General features: G+C 49.0%; 1 protein-coding gene and 1 long non-coding RNA gene across 3 annotated transcripts; one reads left to right on the forward strand and one right to left on the reverse strand.

Moving 5' to 3' along the window:
- Window positions 1-6,152: 6,152 nt before the first annotated feature.
- Window positions 6,153-18,162, forward strand: LOC149329447 (uncharacterized). 2 transcript variants are annotated; one of them, XR_016285571.1, is made up of 3 exons: window positions 6,153-8,898; window positions 11,806-17,033; window positions 17,840-18,162. It is a non-coding gene; the product is annotated as an uncharacterized LOC149329447 (long non-coding RNA). The 2 variants fall into 2 exon arrangements; XR_016285570.1 differs by lacking the exon at window positions 17,840-18,162 and having other exon boundaries at window positions 11,806-17,412.
- On the reverse strand, window positions 7,339-12,131 carry LOC149329448 (TNF receptor-associated factor 6-like). The gene is made up of 2 exons (XM_089560267.1): window positions 11,794-12,131; window positions 7,339-8,882 (listed from the first exon to the last, which is right to left on the reverse strand). The coding sequence occupies exons 1-2, from the start codon at window positions 12,076-12,078 to the stop codon at window positions 7,782-7,784; spliced, it is 1,386 nt and encodes a 461-aa protein (XP_089416393.1). The 5' UTR covers window positions 12,079-12,131; the 3' UTR covers window positions 7,339-7,781.
- Window positions 18,163-18,456: the final 294 nt, after the last annotated feature.

Genomic DNA, 18,456 nt, shown 5'->3' on the forward strand with positions numbered 1-18,456 from the left:
TGCGGCCTCTTTTGAATGATTCAGGAAATACGTGCTCAGTAAAGCATATTTTTAATACTTCCGAGAAAATAGGGCCCACAATATCCCAAAATTCTAAATAGAACTCCACAGGAAGGCCGTCCGGACCAGGCGCTGAGCCTCGTTTCATGGAGTCCAACGCCTCCTTGATTTCATCTGTTGTTGGCACAGCCAGAAGGCCGTCATGGAGTTCAGTGGAAACCTGCGGCAAGCCTGCTAAAAATGGGGCTGCGGAAACGACATTGCGATCGACTAGAATGACCGACTGAGCAATACTCCTGAAATGGCTAAAAAACGCACTGAAATTCCACCCACCTGGTTGGGACGTAGCCCCGGCGGAAGATGTAAACGCAGGGGCACCTTGAGTGTACAACAGCTCTTGGCGGGCCAACCGAAGCACCTCGGGATGAGCAGTTGGACTGCGTCGACATCGCCATGCAGCCGCTGTCAAAGAGGAGGCACGTAAAAGACGCTGTAGGCGCTCCGAAAGCTCCTCTCTCCATGCGCACATAAGCGACGAAGGCGACGGGGTGCGTTGAGCAATACGCAGCTTCGCCGTCACCACACGCACCTCATCTGACACGCGAGCCCTAAGGGCTCGACCAGATGCGGCGCAATGGTGACGCCACTGCTCCTTGAGACGGTCCCAGTCACCAGGCGCCGCCCCAACAACCGAAAAACGCAAGACCCGTGTGAGCCCGTCTTTAGTGCTGGCGTCGTGAAGTATGCGTACATCCAACCGCCATGGTCTATGAGGTGATACTGCAGGCGCCGGAACCGTGAGTGATAGAAGAAAAGGGCGGTGGTCTGATATGTGCACCGGCGAGGATGGCAGCGTCAGTACATTAGCTACACACACTGACCGCGAAAGGCTCGCCGGAACGTACGCCCTGTCTAGCCTACCCGACGATAACCCGCGACGCCAAGTCCACACAAAGACGTTGCCATAAAGGAGCTCATACGCGTCCGTGAGCATGAAATGGTTCACTAAGCGGCGCAACTCACGCGCATTCCAGCCTGGCCTACCCCTACCAGGGCCTTGCACATCGGCGACCGTATCGAGCACGCAGTTGAAATCGCCCAACATCACAACATTACGCCCTCCAAGAAAATACACATCTAAATCTTTAAAGAATGCGTTTACCAAATTGGAATGCGCAGGCGCATAAATACAAAGAATTCTCAAGTGAAGTGCGTTAAACGTGCAGTCGAACGCCAACACGCGTCCAAGCGCATCGTAGATAACATGATGATCGCGCAACAGTGAGCGGTTCAAAACAAGAACGCCAACGCCGCTAGAACGCGTGCTGGCGTACGAAAAGAAGGCATCGACGCCAAACCTACGCTTGAATTTCAACACGTCACTGAAACGAAAAAAACTGGTTTCTTGCAGGCAGACGATATCGCAACCCGAGGAACGAGCGAATGCGACCACCGTTGCCTGCTTCAAAACACTGCGGAACCCCTGCACGTTAAGAGTAATAATTTGAAGGTTAGTCATTTTGGAAATGAAAAATGAAACCTGAACAGTCGTGATGCTAGGCAATACAAAGCGCGCCGCGAACGGCGCTAAACCACCTCACTTTTTGCGGAGGGTCGGACCAGAGGAGGCACGAGGCCTCCTTGGCCGACCAGCAGAATTGTCCGAGTCCGTAGTGGACGCATGTGGACGCTTTAAGCTCGAACTTAAAGCGACCATCTCAATATCCAACGACTGTTCGCTAGAAGTGCTAGCGCTGATCCTCGATGTAGAAGAGGACGGCGACTGCACAGGGTCAGCGTCTGGAGATGATCTTGGCTCCCGTAAAAGCGATGACGATGACGAAGACGGCGACGTCGGGTCCTCCTCAGGCGCGATGACAGTCTCGTCAATGACGAGGTTGACTGAAGAGGCCGAGGACGTCAAGCTGCTGTCGTCACCGTCGACCTCAGCTATGTCGGCGTCCCTGCTCAAAACCGCAACGCTGGCCGCGGGTTCTAGCGCGGGCTCCGAGGGTGGCACGTTCCCGGCCTCAGATTTTTCCAGGGACACAGTAGGCTCGGCCCCTGTGTCATCAGGGACGCTCGGAGAGACTGAGGCTGACGCAGCAGGTACCTTTACTGTCTGCTCGCTTGGTGCAGCACTGGACACATCAACAGCAGACTCCGGCTCTTCCACGCAGCGACGCTGAGACGCATTGGAAGCACCCGTAACGCCGGCGGTGTTCGATCCGCCGGTCTCCTTGATGGCTTCAACCGCTCCCTGAGCGGCCTGCGGGGGCGCAGGGCGGGCCGCAGCTTCCGAGTACGAGGGCTTGATAGCGCACGCCACAGTAGCGTGCGGATCACCACAACGACGACATGGCAGCACGCAACCCTGGCCTTGGTGCCCAAAGACACCACAGCGGGCGCAGAAAGGAGCCGTGCACTGTGCCCTGAAGTGCGCAGTGGACCCGCAACGCCGGCAAACGCGCTGCATGCCCTTGTAGTCGCACGTCACGCGGTGGCCCGCGACCTTGATGTAGTTGGGTACGGGTGACTCTCGCTTCATTTCAATCCGCACGTAGCGGGTCCCGGTGGTGACAGTGGGACGCGATCCCATGACGCCGCGACTAATGTGCAGCACCTTGCCAAAAGGGGAGAGAGCCTTGGCAAGGGTGTCACTGGGTACACGTGCGGGCAGAAAAAGAACAGTCACCTGGGTCACCTGCGGGCTCAGGGGAACGATGGCGACGCGTTCCTTGCCGATGGTGAGGCAGGAAGCTTCAACGATTGTAGCCATGGCGGCTTCACTTTTCACGGTCACTTGGTAGTTGCGTCCACCGAAGTGCTGGACGCAGTACACTTCCTCCAATCCAACAACGGAGGATGTCGCATCGACGACATCCTCCGCACTAGCCCCCTCAGGGACGACAACATCAAAGGCAAGAGCCTTTGTAGGTGGCTGGCTCACCATATTGAGGCGCCCGCCAGCCGAAGGACACCTTAACAATAGGGCACGTCCAAAGGTCGACCACCGGCCACCGACGCAAGCCGGCGGCCGGAACACACACCGAAGCGTTCACCAGCTACCTCCGCCTCGTGCGACACGCCGCGTTCGGTAAACCACCAGCCGTTTATGATACCCATTTTATTCTTCCAGCAGCAGACTCTCAAAGATAGTGGAAATCTCAATAGTACCTGTGCCTTCAACCAGCTCAGTCATCGTAATATCATAGTGAGGTGGGGCTATCCGTCTGCTATAGAGCTCAAATTCTGAGCACGTTCGATTGCTCATGGGTATATTTTCACGAGGCATCTCTGTAGTCCAAAGTGTATATTCTCCCTTCCTTCTGCCGATTTTACTGTTGATCAAGGAAGCTTAGGTAAAATAGTAGAACCAGTTCCGGCCTCTTACCTTCTTTTGATGATGCGTTCTGAAAAGGAGCGCTAGAAACTCCATGCGATGGTGTAAGCTCTTGTACCATATTTCTCCGCTTTTCAAAAAATGGCCCCACTCCTTCTAGCCATTGTGAAGGGCCTTCTGCAGACGTAAATACTCTTTTTCTCAGTGATGTCATGTTTATAAGAAGTAATATACTGAGTATACGCCCTGATGATAAAATAAAAAGCAAGCAGTATATCATAGCAATCTCAACACAAGAGACGTCCAGGTGACGAAGTGGAAGGAAAATACAGTTGCTCGTCATAACAAAGAAATGGCCTTCTGAGGAGAAGTCTGTCTGGTCATATGCCGCCCTAAGATGAATAATCACTGGGCCGAAATTGGATTTTGCTGAAACAATACATTCACAACGCTGGTTCAACATGCTATAGTTCTTCTCAAGCTGTGCAATCCGTTAAGAAAGAGCAGCTTCCTCAATGCTTTAAGTTCCGGGAAGCTTAAGTTCCCACAGCAGCGCAACCAATCGGCCCAGTATTGCAAATACATCGGCAAAGGCCGACTGTGACGATAGCTGGGACGTTAAAGAGAGGTTATATGTCAGGTGGGCGTGGAAAAACTGTGATATAATCGCTCTTCCACCGTTTTAATTCAATAGAGTGCTGAAGCCAGCCTTGCTCAAGAGCCGGAATGACAATATATGTATAAGCAGTGATTTTATTGCAGTTTTTCATGCCTCACATACCCTATAGCCCCTCTTTGATGTCACAGCCTTTGTTCGGCTGTTGAAACCGAAAAAAGCACGAGAAAGAAATTCGGATACAAACTACCTAGTGGTCGTAGGAAGAGAACAAGTGGTATTCCGTGTATAATAATGCCTTACGCCGCATTTCAAAGAAGAAAACACGCACCCAAAAGTTAGGTGTTTGTACACGTTTAAAAAGAAACTCCAGTTTAGCTCACTAGTTATAAATCACCGCTTTTAGAATGTCAGTAAAAATGTTTGAATGCTAACAAACTGACTTCTATAGGCAAGAGAATCTATTTTTTTTTTAAATTCGGGCTCAGCCCCGCTGGAACTGCATTTTGAACACCGCGCAAAATCGAGGGCTAAGCAAGAAACACGCACACACACGAAGCGCTGTGTGTTCGTATTTCCTCATTTTTTTCGCACTGTGCAAAATGCAAAACGTCCCACCGACTCGCCAACTTCTTGGTTCCGCGGGAATAGCCTGTTCTAAGCTATTAAAAACGAATTTTTTTCCCACTAGGTACAAAGGTCCATAATTTCCTCTTAATTGGGAAATTTTTCCTTTATTTGTTCTTTAAGAAGACAATCTGCATTCCTTACTATAACGATCATGTGGTAAAGCTGAGCCAGCAGTGGATGCATCCACGCTGATGCTCCAAAGGCACTGCCCCCAGCGCTGGCGCCCTCTTTTTTGCGAAAGCAACACTGCGCCAAGTCGCCGAGCCATTTCGTGGAGCTGACGAAAGGCCATACTGCGCATGCGCGAGGAGCAGTGACGTCACACGGCGCACAGCTGGCTAGCCGCCACCTCGCTCGCCAGTTGCGCATGCGCAGTAGCGGCGCATAGCTAGCGTGCCGGGGCCGCCGCCGCTGCTGAGCGCGCTCTTCATCGCCTCTCTCTCTCCTCGTTGCTTTCGCAATCCTCCAGGTTTAACCAGAGCTGCTGCCAATCTTTTCTTTCAAAGTTTATTTAAGAATTCGTAGTTGTGCTACGCATCCAAGCACAAATGCGCAGATCGTCGTTTCATATAAGTGTTAATCATCTTGCTTTTTTTTTTCATTTCAGCTCCTGCTTAGTATACGAATTCTTCCCGAAGGAAGTTTTTGAGAATATTGAAGTTACACATGTGTTCTAACATCTGTTTTGAAATAAAATAAGTAACCAGTTATTTTCTGTCTATGACCTCGCTCTTGCGCAGTTTCATCAAACACCCAATGTTGATGAATGTTGATCGCCCAACTAGCCCGTACCTCAACTCCTGTAACTAAACAGCTCTCAGATGTTTGGTGTTGGTAAGTATGAGAAGCTATCACAGCTCTCGACGGTATGGGTCCGCATCTGGTATTCGAAGCCTCAAACCACCAAGCAGGCGGTATCCTTGTTCTTAGGAAAGCTCTTTCAGGTAAGTGCTTACTCAAAGTCTGATGGAGTCAGTGGAGCACAGTTACGAGATCTAAAAAGAAAGAAACGCAGTGGCGGCCGGTGAGCTCCCTCGTAAGTACAGACCAAAGTTGGAGCTTTGCTTTGCAGTTTTGGGGCCAGCGCCCGACAATGCCCCATCAGCGCGTTGGCTCTCCCAACCGCCATCATGCATGACTATCTCTAAGGAGAATGAACATTTTCGTCATAAATAGTGGGCACATGCCTACGCTTTATTCACTTGAGGGCAGTGTTAGTAGCTGAAATATTTCCCGTAGGCTGGTTTCTATAAAACAAGCAATCCAAACTAGCGTTTTCTCCGGATACCGAGAGAAACTTGCATCTATCGAAGAAAATTGGATGCGGTATATTTTACTGCAACGGCAGTAGATGCGCTATTCCGGAAAACCATCGCGTCATATCCGAGATGTCGAATTGAGCGCGGGGGAGAAGGAAAGGCGCTGTTCGGGTGGCCAGCCCTGTAATGCGAGGTGATAGTGATTCTGATAGTGCAGGAGAGGGGGAGGGAATCACCTCGGGTGGAGCAAGAGGAGGACGACGACCGGCACTATCAGGAATTAATGAAACGCGAACAAGGAAACTGAGGTGACAAAAAAAATTCGCTGTGGATTAGCTTGGTTAAGCCCGGTAATTGCGAAAGCAATAACCGTACCTACGCCATAGTATAGCTAGTAGTGTAGCTGGTGGTGGTGCTTGTGGTTAGACTTGTGGTGATGCATCGGTTATGCAATCCAAACCAATACAATGCAATCCAACCCCATCCAATCCACTCCAATGTAATCTACTCTAATCTAATCTAATCCGATCCAATCCAGTCCAATCCAATCTAATGTAATCCAATCTAATACAACTAATGCAATCAAGGTCAAATGAAGGTCAATGGTGGTCACCACCGCTGGACGATGGTGGTCACCGTGCGAAGTGCAAGTAGTATTGCTTTCGCAATGAAACACCATATTAGCTCCTGGAGACGACATACACGCGAGCTTGATAACACTTCTGAAGAAGAGTATTCGTGCCTCTGAAGTCAAAAGAACGTGAGCTATTATTGAGATTCCCCTGCCTAAAATATTCTTATTTCGCTTTTCGAGGCTTATTTATCTTGTTCGCATTTCATTCCTTGCGGATAGTACAAAGACGAAAGCGCCGTATGAAAGGGGAGTTGGGGAGTGAAATGACTTCTGACTGTGCGGCATGTAGACAATCAAAGAGCCACTGTGTGCCGGGGAAGAAGGATATGGACAAAAATTAGGGTGGACGTGTAAAAAGAACGAAAAATAATAGCGCCCGGCCCGCACCGCTTAGAGCACAACGGGCTAGGGGTAAGATAGACAGCTATAGCTGCAAATTCGAACAGCTTAAGAGGGGAGGTAACAGCGAAAGGGATGTTCCGAAAGTTCGCAAGCGCACTGTAATAAAAGCGCTGCCGGCCTCACGTCATTGCGTCGCGCCGGGATTGACTGACAACGTCATGTCAACCAATCACGCACCAGTCCTCGTTAACGCCGTCACCTGTCAGAAAGCAGTGCTTCTTTTCTTTTTACCGTGAACGGACGAGTTTGCGCAGGTAGAATTCCTATATACAATCAAAAGCATCCACCAAGATCATTGGCTCAAAGTTCTTAAGCATGGCTGAGCAAAAGCTAAAAGCCCCTTGACACAGACACACTGCGCCGGACGTAGGGGAAATTATTTCTCCTACGTGCGAAAGAAAGAAATGCAAATTTCAAAAGCCTCCTCCTCTCAGATATTCGCTGCATCAGGTCATGCGAGCATTCGTCAATTTTTATTTTCTGGACACATGCTTTGCGATACACTGCAACACAAAAATCAGCATTCGCATCACAGAAAACATCCAATGTTCTTTAGAGGGCACGAAATTTCAGTACAGGAACGGAGCCGCCATTCAGCTGGAGTCGCCTGTGCAAGGAGTAAAACTGGGGACGTCCTGCCCAGATATCATTCCACCATAGTCATCTACACAACGTTAGAGAAGTTAGTGCGACAGTGCCAACACAATAATATAGCTACATCGTGTTTCTATTTTTCTCAAAAATCACTACCAAGATAGATGACAAATCAAAATGTTTCCTTTCTACACAGAGCTTATAAGCTATAGAATTCTGAAATAGCAAATCACAAGCAATATAATTCAAACTGTGGTGCAGGCTCCTATAAACCGATTAACTGCCGTGCTTATTCAAGGTAAGTCAGGGCAGCACCTCGAACTGAACCAGAAGACTGTCGCTTTCAACGTAGCCGCTACTCAGAAGTTCGCTTAAGATGAGAGAGTTACCAGGGAAGTAAACACCACTCTTAGGCAGCTGTGAGGGCTTCTGGTAATATTCCATGCGAGTCGATGGCTCCGCTTCGTACTCCCGTTTGGAACCGTTTTTGGGGTGCACAATGCTCAGCCTTACTTTGTGCTGGAATGGCCAGGTAACAGAGTCGTCCATGTCACCTTTGCAAAGGGTCATCAACGGAAAGAGCTGCACAGATTCACCGTCTTTTCCCAGATAGATTCCAGGCGATAAGTGGTACCCGCGCAGGTATACCTGCTCGCTCTCATATTTTGCCCAACCATCCTTTAAAGCTTTTTTTTTGAGTGCTCGAACACCTCGTACAGTGAAGTTGGACACCGCTACCATGAGTTGAGTATGCCGCAAGACTTCTTTGATTTTCTCGAGAGCCTTGTCGTTACCTTTCTTAAATTCAGCTTTGATGCCAGTCACAGTCTGGTCTCGCGTCCCGCTCGTCGCTTTGACCACTTCATCTCTCAGCGTTTTTTCAAGGCTGTTGATGCTTGCTGAAACAGCGTTAATCTGAGCAGCTTGTGTGTTCCAAATCTTTTCCGCTTCCTGTTTAAAGACGGTGAGGTCACGTATCTTTTCATTAAAAATGTCTCGAGTTTCCTGTCTGTGAGTGGCCAGTTCTTGCTCTAGAGTTTCTTTCATAGTGTTTATGCCTTGACAGATTCCGTTGATCCTGTCATCATGTGTGGCGCTACCAACGACCATTCGCTGAAGAAGTTCCCTCATTTCCTTCGCCTGCTTTTCAAACTCTGCTCGGAAAGATTCAAAGTACGCTTTGTCGTCCTTGCAGCCGAGTAGTACTGGGTCTTCGATTTCAGCACGCCTCGCAGGCGACAAGCAGTCTGATCTCAGATGCGAGCCTACGTCACTGCATAGAATCCTGGTAGAGCACTTTGGGCACGAAACAGAGTGGTGTCCACAATCCTGCTGGAAATGACGGGATATCTCCGAAGCTGCTATCACAGTCTCGCAGCCATACTGCTTGTTCCAGCACTCCACCTGCAAGAATAAAGGCGTAAGTATTATTGAATTCATTTTGTTATCTTAAACGATCCAGTTACCGCCCGTTTTTTTTACATACGTGTGGGAAGTACTCGCTTAACATTGGTATATATATATATATATATATATATATATATATATATATATATATATATATATATGATGGTACAGATTTTTTTTACACTTTGAATCATCTCAGGTGAGTAGGTAAGACAGGAGGTAATCCTGCTAAAAGGTGCACTCATATGTGGTTGGCTTGCTGTTATCTATTTCATACTGAAGATTGAGTGCGGAACTTCCGAATGGTCCCCCCACGCACTTTGCTAATACGTCTTCAGGTCCGTCAGGTGTAGTGCAATTTAGGAAAGGACGCAGGGAATAGTGAATACGCTACCAATGAATGATCCGAATTCTCCATAACTCGAGTAATTTAACAACCAAATGCTTAGGCCGACCATGAGAAGATTATCATCGCGTAAGTACGTGCATGGAGCAAACTGCCTGACGAGATGAAGCTGGGTGCCTAAATCTCGAACCATGCAAACCCCCAAAATGGGATCATGGAATAGGGCGCCGTCGCAGTAGCAATCTGGTGGCCCTCTTTTCATTTTGTGTCTTCTTTTTTTCAAGGCGCGTTCGAGATACGGCTTGAGAGCCGGGGCGCGCACCGTCATGACACGACCAAATTCCCGCGCGCGCGTGGCTAACTTGTCGTGGAAGCAGCGCATTTTTGAAAGATTGAAACAAGCTAAGCGACATGCCTGCTGATAATAATGATCACAGATTGGCTATCTGAGTCCGAGATGCCGCCTGTAGATGGCGTTGAAACGCAATTTTCCGTTGCTCCGGCTCCCGCCGCGTGGAGTACACCACTTTTTTTCCCGATAGTACATCGAGAAGTGCCACAGTTACCGCCCTTTTTTTTTGAACGCCAACGAGATGCTCCGACGGAATAAATACCGCAGTTTACCAAGTTTTGCCCTCGTACTTTTCAAGATATTCATGGTTTTTCAAGGCCAGAGCAAATGACGGAAGATAGCATGGAATTATTCACAGAAAAAAGCGACGCCTACCGGATGACACCGACATGTGAGATCTTTCAAAGGTTCTTTAAAGGGATACTGAACCTTAATTTTACTGCTGCTGTCATTGTGTAGACGAGAGCTGAACCTCTAAAAGTGATGAATAGCTTATGCGAAAAAAAAATTCAGTGCCGCTGGGTACCCGCCCCTGATACAATGGGTACAAGCTTCCCCAGGCCTGGCGCTCGGCTTTTATCAGGGTGAAAATGCTTGGGAGTGGGTCCTTGACCTCACCTTGGGCAAACAAAGATACCTCACGCTATGGCGCTCTTTGGCCTCAGATTTCCTTGCACCATTAAAATTCCCGATCATGAACAGAAAAATATTTTTTTTTTGTTTTTCTGGCGCAGCAGAATCGTATATTCGAGCAAACCTTTAAAAAACAACTCCGCACCCGTAAAGGAAGCTAAGCAAAAATGTATATGCAGGGTCGTCCGCTCTTAGTACCAACACGGCTCACCGTGGTCGCAAATTGAAGCGAAGTGACGGAGGCAGACAGACGAACAGGAGGCAGTGTTTGGTGTCGCCTGCTAGAGCGCTTGAGCATCTTGCATCGGTCTGCCGCCTCGTAGCAGACAACAGAAAGCACCGCCTCCAGACTCCTGTGTCGCTTCGCTTCTATGTGCGGCCACGCCGGATGCGCATATTCGTGGAAGACCCTGACACTCAAAACAGCCAGGCGGTGGACATATTCATCATGACGCGCCTCTGCGCCGGCTATAGATGCCTGCCATGGTTCTATCCTTTATCGAATTTGCGGACAGCGAGCGCTATTCGCCTAGCCAGCCTATGACGCTGTAGCTTTTCACCTTTCTGAGCTGAAACATTGAGAGCAATGAAATTGTGACTGGATGCAAAAGTTCTAGGTAAGCCGCTTTCCCTCATATATCGCAGAACGCATTGCTGTTATGATGCATATCGGAATGCGCATAGCTCTAGGCAGCCAGATTAGTTATCGGCATTCGTAGTTCGCTGTTATCGCCATGCAATGCGCAGAAAAACGCCCTCTCTCAAACTTACTTTGCTCATGCTGTTTTTCGCAAACATCTCTCTTTTCATCGCGGAAATCACAGACACAGCCGACCCTCGTCGTTTCTAAATCTGATGCACTGACGTTCACTGCATACGCACTTCGCAATGCCCGCGACGCGCAAGAGATGATTGTTATATCTTCCGTCGGCCGAGACGCTGGCGTAAAGGTTACGAAACATTTTCCCGGGATTTTAATGGGAGCAAAAGCACCGAAGCGTGATAATGGTTGCTGAACTGACACATGCGAGAATGCAGGAGTATCTCTGGTTATCGAAGCGCAACAGTTGTTAAAGGCGCACGCGCAACTCGGCCCCTAAAATCGGTAGACTGCGAGTTCTGTGGAACGGCAGACAATTACGTGTTGATTTTCAAGAATCTTTCGGCTGTACTTGTAAAGTAATAAGTGCGAAACGGCTGAGAGTAGCTCAAATATGGGAAAACGAGTCACTTGTTCAATTTTTAGTGAAAGAGAAGTCGCGAGCCGTCAGTGGTATGTCTCCAAACTCCGAGCTTCCAATGAAGCGAGTAATATAGCCTACACACCGTGTGATGAGATTCACTGGTCACTGACTATGATCAAACACAAATGATGTTTCGGGAGCGCTACGGCTCTCTTGTTAACAAACGTTTTGTGAACAAGAGAGCCGTAGCGCTTCCGAAACGTCATTTGTGTTTGACCATAGTCTGTGACCAGTGAATCTCATCAGGCCATGATTCCTGACCAGGCGGTATGCTGTCGAACGCTCGACTACCTGGAGACCGTGTGTTCCCACTTATTTTTCCACCTCGCTCACCTCTCTGCTCAGGAGCTGTTCTGCGCGGAACTCCCTCCAGTCGACGTCTTCGTCCTGACACTCGCAGCCGTCCAGCGGACAGACGTGTTGGCCTTCTTCAGCGCACTGCACGTAGCACGACTCGCACAGCGTGTGGTAGCATGGAAGCAACGCCGTCTTGGGGCGCACCACTCCACACGCCCCACAAACTCTGTTCGGTGGAAGAGGATTGAGGAAGTGCAGGGGCTTCCAGTCCAGCTCCGCGGAAAACCCGACCGACGTGCACTGCGTACTCTCAGGCGGCATCGTTCTACACGCACGTCAGCTGCAGTGAGCACTGAAGGAACTTCCTCATTCACCCCGCCAAAGGCCGCTCTTATCTCTTTTTTTCTAAGGCGTCGTCATGGCGACAATCGCTAAACCGTGGCCCGTACACCCTCTCCCTGATAGCTCCGTGCAGTCCGCAGCTGGCTAGGCTTGGGTAATCAGTTCTGCTTCCGCCGTGTGGTTTTCAGCGTTCTTCCAGCACAGTTCATACCCGTCGAAATCTCGGTTTCTTTCTTTGAAGAAAAAAAGGCAATACAGAAGCGTAGAATAAAGTGTCGTTTGGCACTGCACAACTACATGCGCACTTATTTTGTGTCATTGGATTAACAGTGTTGCTGCAGCTGGGTGCATATCAAAAATTTCAGCATGCACAATTTTTATATCGCATTCTCTTAGCCAAGTACAACGAGTGGTTTTGAAAAGGAAATTTCATTTCAGTTGTCTCAACGCACGCCTCAACACTTCCGCATTTTACAGGGATGAAAAAAAGGCAAAGTCCTTAAGAGAACATTTACGACAAAATTCATATACGCTCCTTGAATTGACATTTACTCACACTTTTTGATAGGAAAGTGGCAAGTTTTTAATTTGTATTAACTATTCTTTAAGTTAGGTTGCCAGCAAAAGAAATTATTTTGGTATAAATAGAATGAATTCCTAGAATACTCAAGTGTAACCGCCTTGCACTTCAAGGAAACGACAAGAACTTTCTAAGGAAAAATAGCAGTGACTGTGATATCGAGTAACACAAGCCCAATAATGAGTTCGTTACAGCGAATTCATTTCAGTCATGGCTCGTTCCACAAGAATGCAGTGATTTCTGCTGCGTATATTCGGCCTTAAATTCGGTACTAAAGCAGTCGTAGTCAAGATTAAAAAGATACATCAATTCAGAGCTAATATAGAGTTTTATCTGAGCTGGACTACCGCTCTGCCAATACGGTAACGCCTCGGTGTTGCTATTAGGCACCTTTAGCATACCGTGTACTGTGTTAGAGATACCGGAGTACCGGGAGCCCGCGCGCAGCCAGTGCGCATGCGTAAAGCGCCTTGACGGCGCCAGATGGTGCCAGGTACCCGGCAGCTGCACGCACGCCGGCAGCATCGGGACCAATCAGCGCGCGCGAACCGGCGGTGGGTGGCCTTTCTGTATTCCGGTAACGGCAATGGTAATACAGTACATGGTATGCTTAAGGTGTCTGTTGTTGCAATTCTTACTAGGCCAATTTACTATGCAGTCGTGGTTGCCGTAATTTATCGTACAAGCCAGAGAACCCGGAATCGAAGATGACCACGGCGGCCGCGTTTCGATGACGGTGGAACGCAAAAGGCGCGCGTGTGCTGCGCGATGTCAGTGCACGTTAATAATCCCCCGTTGGTCTAAATTGTCCCGGAACCCTCCACTACGCCACCTCTTCCTTCCTTTCTTCCCTCAGTCCCTCTTTTATCCCATCAATTACGGCGCTATTCGGGTGTCCACCCAGATATGCGGGACAGCTACTGCGCCATTTCCTTCCCACAAACACCAATTTTCATTTTCACACAAAACACTGCGCCAGCGAGACTGCCAGAGGGCTTCGCTCGGTAAAAGAGCGTGCAAGGTGTCCAATGGTGTGAAGTAAACACGCATAAAACAGAGGCGATGTGGCAGCGCGGGCTTGCAACGAGTTTCACATGCCTCTCTCCAGTGGCGCGCGCGCGCTCTCGCTCTCAAAACACACACACGTACACTAAATGTCATGAGTCAATGTGTGCACAGTACAGTAAACCATAGAATATGCGAAAATCAAAAACCAATACCAGCGTGGTTAACCAACAACATCATCACTCCTGGTACCGCGATGCAGTTACGGGGAACTAGGCAAAGGTCAGACAAGCAACAGCGATGAGCGGCAAGGCACGTAGCGTTGCACTAGCGTTGCACGTAGCGTTGCGTAATTTGGAGGCGCACAACCACAGCGACGGCACGAGGTGGGCCCCCGTTTCTCCACTGTCGTGACGTCATCGTGTCACGTGGTGTGACGTCATGTATCACGTGATTTGGAGGCGCACAACCACAGCGACGGCGCGAGGTGGGCCCCCGTTTCTCCATTGTCGTGACGTCACCGTGTTACGTGGTGTGACGTCATGTATCACGTGATTTGGAGGCGCACAACCACAGCGACGGAGCGAGGTGGGCCCCCGTTTCTCCACTGCCGTGACGTCATCGTGTCACGTGGTGTGGCATCGTCGTGTCACGTGATTTGGAGGCGCATAACCACGGTGAAGGGCTGAAGTGGTAGCTAAAGTAGTATGCTTCGCATAAAACCAATACCAGCGTAGTTAACCAACAACATCATCACTCCTGGCACCGCGATGCAGTTACGGGGAACTAGGCAAAAGTCATACAAGCAACAGCGATGAGCGGCAAGGCACGTAGCGTTGCACTGTTGGCGATAGGAACAAAAATAAAGGGAAATTGAGATAAGGAAATTTCTGCACTGCAGCAGCCCTGAGAGCTAGATAACCATGTCGATGATAACGCTTCTTCGAATGGCGACAAGCTGCTCACGAGTTCGCCATTTTCTTCCTTTCTTCCACGTTTGGAGTTGCGGTAACGACATTACTTATGGTGGGTGAGTTGGTAAATAAAAACTACAAAGAATGTTCACGACATTCGAACCAGAGCGAAAGCACAGATTTGTGTTACGTAGAAGACGACGATGAGAGAGCAGTGCCGCGGGACGGGATGCTCGCGCTTGACCAACTGCGAACCGTCTAGGGAACAGGCAATGGACGATATTGCTCGGTGTTAATACCCATCACATTAGCGCCTAGATACCGATAGCGCATGAAGTTCGTAATTAATTCTTCAATGGCAAATTTGCATTTAGCAAGCACAGAGAGCATCACGAAGGAACTGCTTCAAACCGTTCGTTAGGACTCTTATTATTAGAGCGAAAAGCTACTCCTCCCATGCTGACCCTGAAGGTCATCTGGCTCCTAGATTTGACCTCTAAAGGGAGGCGCGCCGCATGTGTAAAATCGTGCGTGACAGGTGCATCGATCTTCTTCTCCATCGACGCCATAGCTGCGCGCCTGGCAGTCACGTCAGCCGCTGCGCCGGTTCTATGCGAGCCGAGGAAGCAGCTATAGCGCTTGCTGCCGCCCACGCAAATTCGAGAATCATCACCACGCACTGCCGAAAAGCATGTGATCATTACCTGGCAGTCGAGATCTCCCCCTTAGCCGCTTGCATTCTAAGACGGGCTGCCACTGATCCAACACCGAAATAATCATTTGGGTTCCTGGCCATCAGGGCTTTCGAGGTAATGAGGCCGCTGAAGCGGGTGCCCGAGCGCTTACTCACCGGGCTCCTCATCCCTGCTCTTCTGGATCGGGCACAAACCAGCCGCTTCAGCGGTTCAAGAAAATCATAACACATTATAAAGACAATCACCGCCTTTTCCTGGCCCCTGAAAAGGGGCTGAGTAAGACGGAGGAGCGAACTTTAAGGCGCCTGCAGACAGGTACTCTACTCTGTCCTGCAATCATCGAACATTACGATCCTAACATAGATGAGCGATGCCCGCACTGTGGGGAGACCTGTGATATCTTCCACATGGTGTGGGCATGTACTCCAAATCCCCGCCTCCCCCCTTCCGCTACCCCTTCCAGAGAGACATGGGAGACTGCCCTCCTCAACTGCTCCTCGCTTGAGTCCCAAAGGGCTCTGGTGAAACGGGCGCGACGGGGCCTCGTCATGAGGTGTCCCGGAATAGGAACACCGACCATATAGACTGTGTGGCTCCAAAACTCTATTCCGCCAAATAGAAGTTTTCACCACCACCACCGCTGCCCCGACCGCCGGTCTGGAGGCTCGCTCTTGCACTGGTGGGACGTGATGCATCACGGTATTTGCTCTCGCTGAAACAATTTGCTCTCGCTCATGAAGTCATGAAGCAATAAAGATGAACCAAAGCTAAACCGTCTCGAACCATAGTTAACACAGCTTTCCTGGCTCAGCTGAGTTGAACCACAGCCACTTTTTTGCCTTGTGCTCCTAGAATACTCGAAACATAGCGAACGTCGATGGCTGGCGGCGGCAGGAACGTTGGCGGTAATTACCTGATACACTACACAAGAGCCCCGGTTCGATTCTCATATTATCTTAATTTTATTTTCGTCGCAAACTGTTTACATTCTTATATGTCATAATGGTGTTTGCGTCATGTTCCACCATTATAATCGACTAAAGGAGATTTCTTTTCTACACCCCAGGGCTGTACGCACTTTACTGCTATCGCTATAAAATCGAACGATACTAAACGTAGAATCAAAGCTACGTGTGATGTGTGCATGCCAAAACAGAAATTTTCTCAGTAAAAAAGAAAATGGAAAAATGCCGCGACGTCTCTGAACGTCGGCCCTCGCACTTGACGAGTATCTCGAGTTGTGACGTCATACAGCCTTGCAGCTGTCGAAGAGTTAGTAATGAAGCAAACTACAGGACTGTAATTATGTCTGCTTAAGAGCAGAAATGCGATATCCTTTCCCTTTCCTCTCTTTCTCCCTTTCGTTTTCATTTCCGTTTTTTTTCAATTTTATTTCTGATTTTTATCTCTGTCATCATCACTATCACCAGTTATTCCTATCGCTATCCTCCTCAGTATCACTATCTCTGGCCCTATCACTGTCTATGTAGCACTATATCAGTAGCTGTCATTACTTTATCCCCATCATCGCTGCCATAATCTGTTGCTAATCAAATTTCACTTTTTATTCTAATTACCATACAACTTGTGATCGGCAGTTCGTGCGGGCACATTTGCAGACAACTTGCGTCTCCAGCTTGTATCTACAACTTACATCCACGCCACCCATGCGCCAAGAAAGCCTTTTACCTCAAAGCCGGTGAGCGACCGTGGTTGAAGCTGCCGGAGCTCTAAACCTAGGTATTGATTAAGCACATTTTATCACTCATGATGCATTCTTGTTGATGAAAGTGCGGGTAATATAGGTACCACGCTAGCTTACATCACAGCTGAACTGGGACGTTATGACGTTTGTGAAGATGGTTTGGTTTGGTTTATTGGGATTTAAGGTCCCAAAGAGTTTGGTTTGGTTTATTGGGGTTTAACGTCCCAAAGCAACTCAGGCTATGAGGGACGCCGTAGTGAAGGGCTCCGGAAATTTCGACCACCAGGGGTTCTTTAACATGCACTGTCATCGCACAGTACATGGGCCTCTAGAATTTCGCCTTCATCGAAATTCAGCCGCCGCGGCCGGGATCGAACCCGCGTCTTTTGGGTCAGCAGCCGAGCACCGTAACCACTGAGCCACCGCGGCGGGGTGTCTGTGAAGAACTTGTATGGCGATTTGAAGACGGAGGTGATTTCGTTGCTAGGCTTGTTATGATGGGCTAGATGATGTTAGATGATGGGCTCATTTCCATTTCCTAGTAATGAATGGAGCTCAAATTAAATATCATTACTGTTCATCCGCGAACCGAAAAAAGTTTCGCACATCATCACCTTTTCTGAAAGTAACGCTTTCCTGCTGAAATGCTTCATTTTTTTTTTCAGTCTGAAAATAAGGATTAAGAATACAGAGGACGAAAAGCTTGCCTAGAACACATTCTAGGCTTATTTCGGTCTGAACACGCGATATCTAGCAATAGCATTTGATTAAAAAAGGTCTGGCCGTAAGCATGTTCAGCTCAACTCATTGGATTTCGTCTTCATTTTTTTTCCTTTCCTAGTCGCAGCTGCTTTGGAATCTGCGGAGCGCACACCTCGCTTGTTCTTGACACGAGTTTTACCCTCTGTACCTTTCACGCCTTCCGACAAAGAAGTGAGCCAAAAGAAGAACGGAACAGAGCTGATTACTAAAGTCCACGTGACACGAGCTCCGCCTTGTTATCAACGGGGGACATCCGAGGTCGCATTCTACGATTGTCTCTATAGCGACGGCTCGAAGTAAGAAGCAATCAGAGCGGACTTTGGCGGGCCGTTAGAGGACGTCCTTTTAGTTCCAGGCGAAGTGAACGGACCTCTTGAACAAGATTCCTCCTGGTAACATGCTGTACACGCTTGTGGGGTTTTCTCCGGAACTTGACTGGCGGCCGCTACTCTTCGTCAAGCCTATTCCACAGCACAGGGTATGCAGCGCCTGCGGGTTAGTGCGCAAGAGGAGCGCATTCCTTCAATGCATGCACGTGCTGTGCGAGTCCTGCTACGAGCAGTGTGCTGCGCAAGCCTCACACATCTGCCCGCTGGACGGCCGCGAGTTCCAGGACGAGGAATTCGATTGGAGGGAATGCCCTGCGGATGAGATGCTTCGCAGAGAGGTAAGGGATGAGAAAAAAATATTAAGTGG

This window comes from Amblyomma mixtum, chromosome 9 (genome assembly GCF_055824585.1).
Source record: "Amblyomma mixtum isolate Tamu chromosome 9, ASM5582458v1, whole genome shotgun sequence".
NCBI lineage: Eukaryota > Metazoa > Arthropoda > Arachnida > Ixodida > Ixodidae > Amblyomma > Amblyomma mixtum.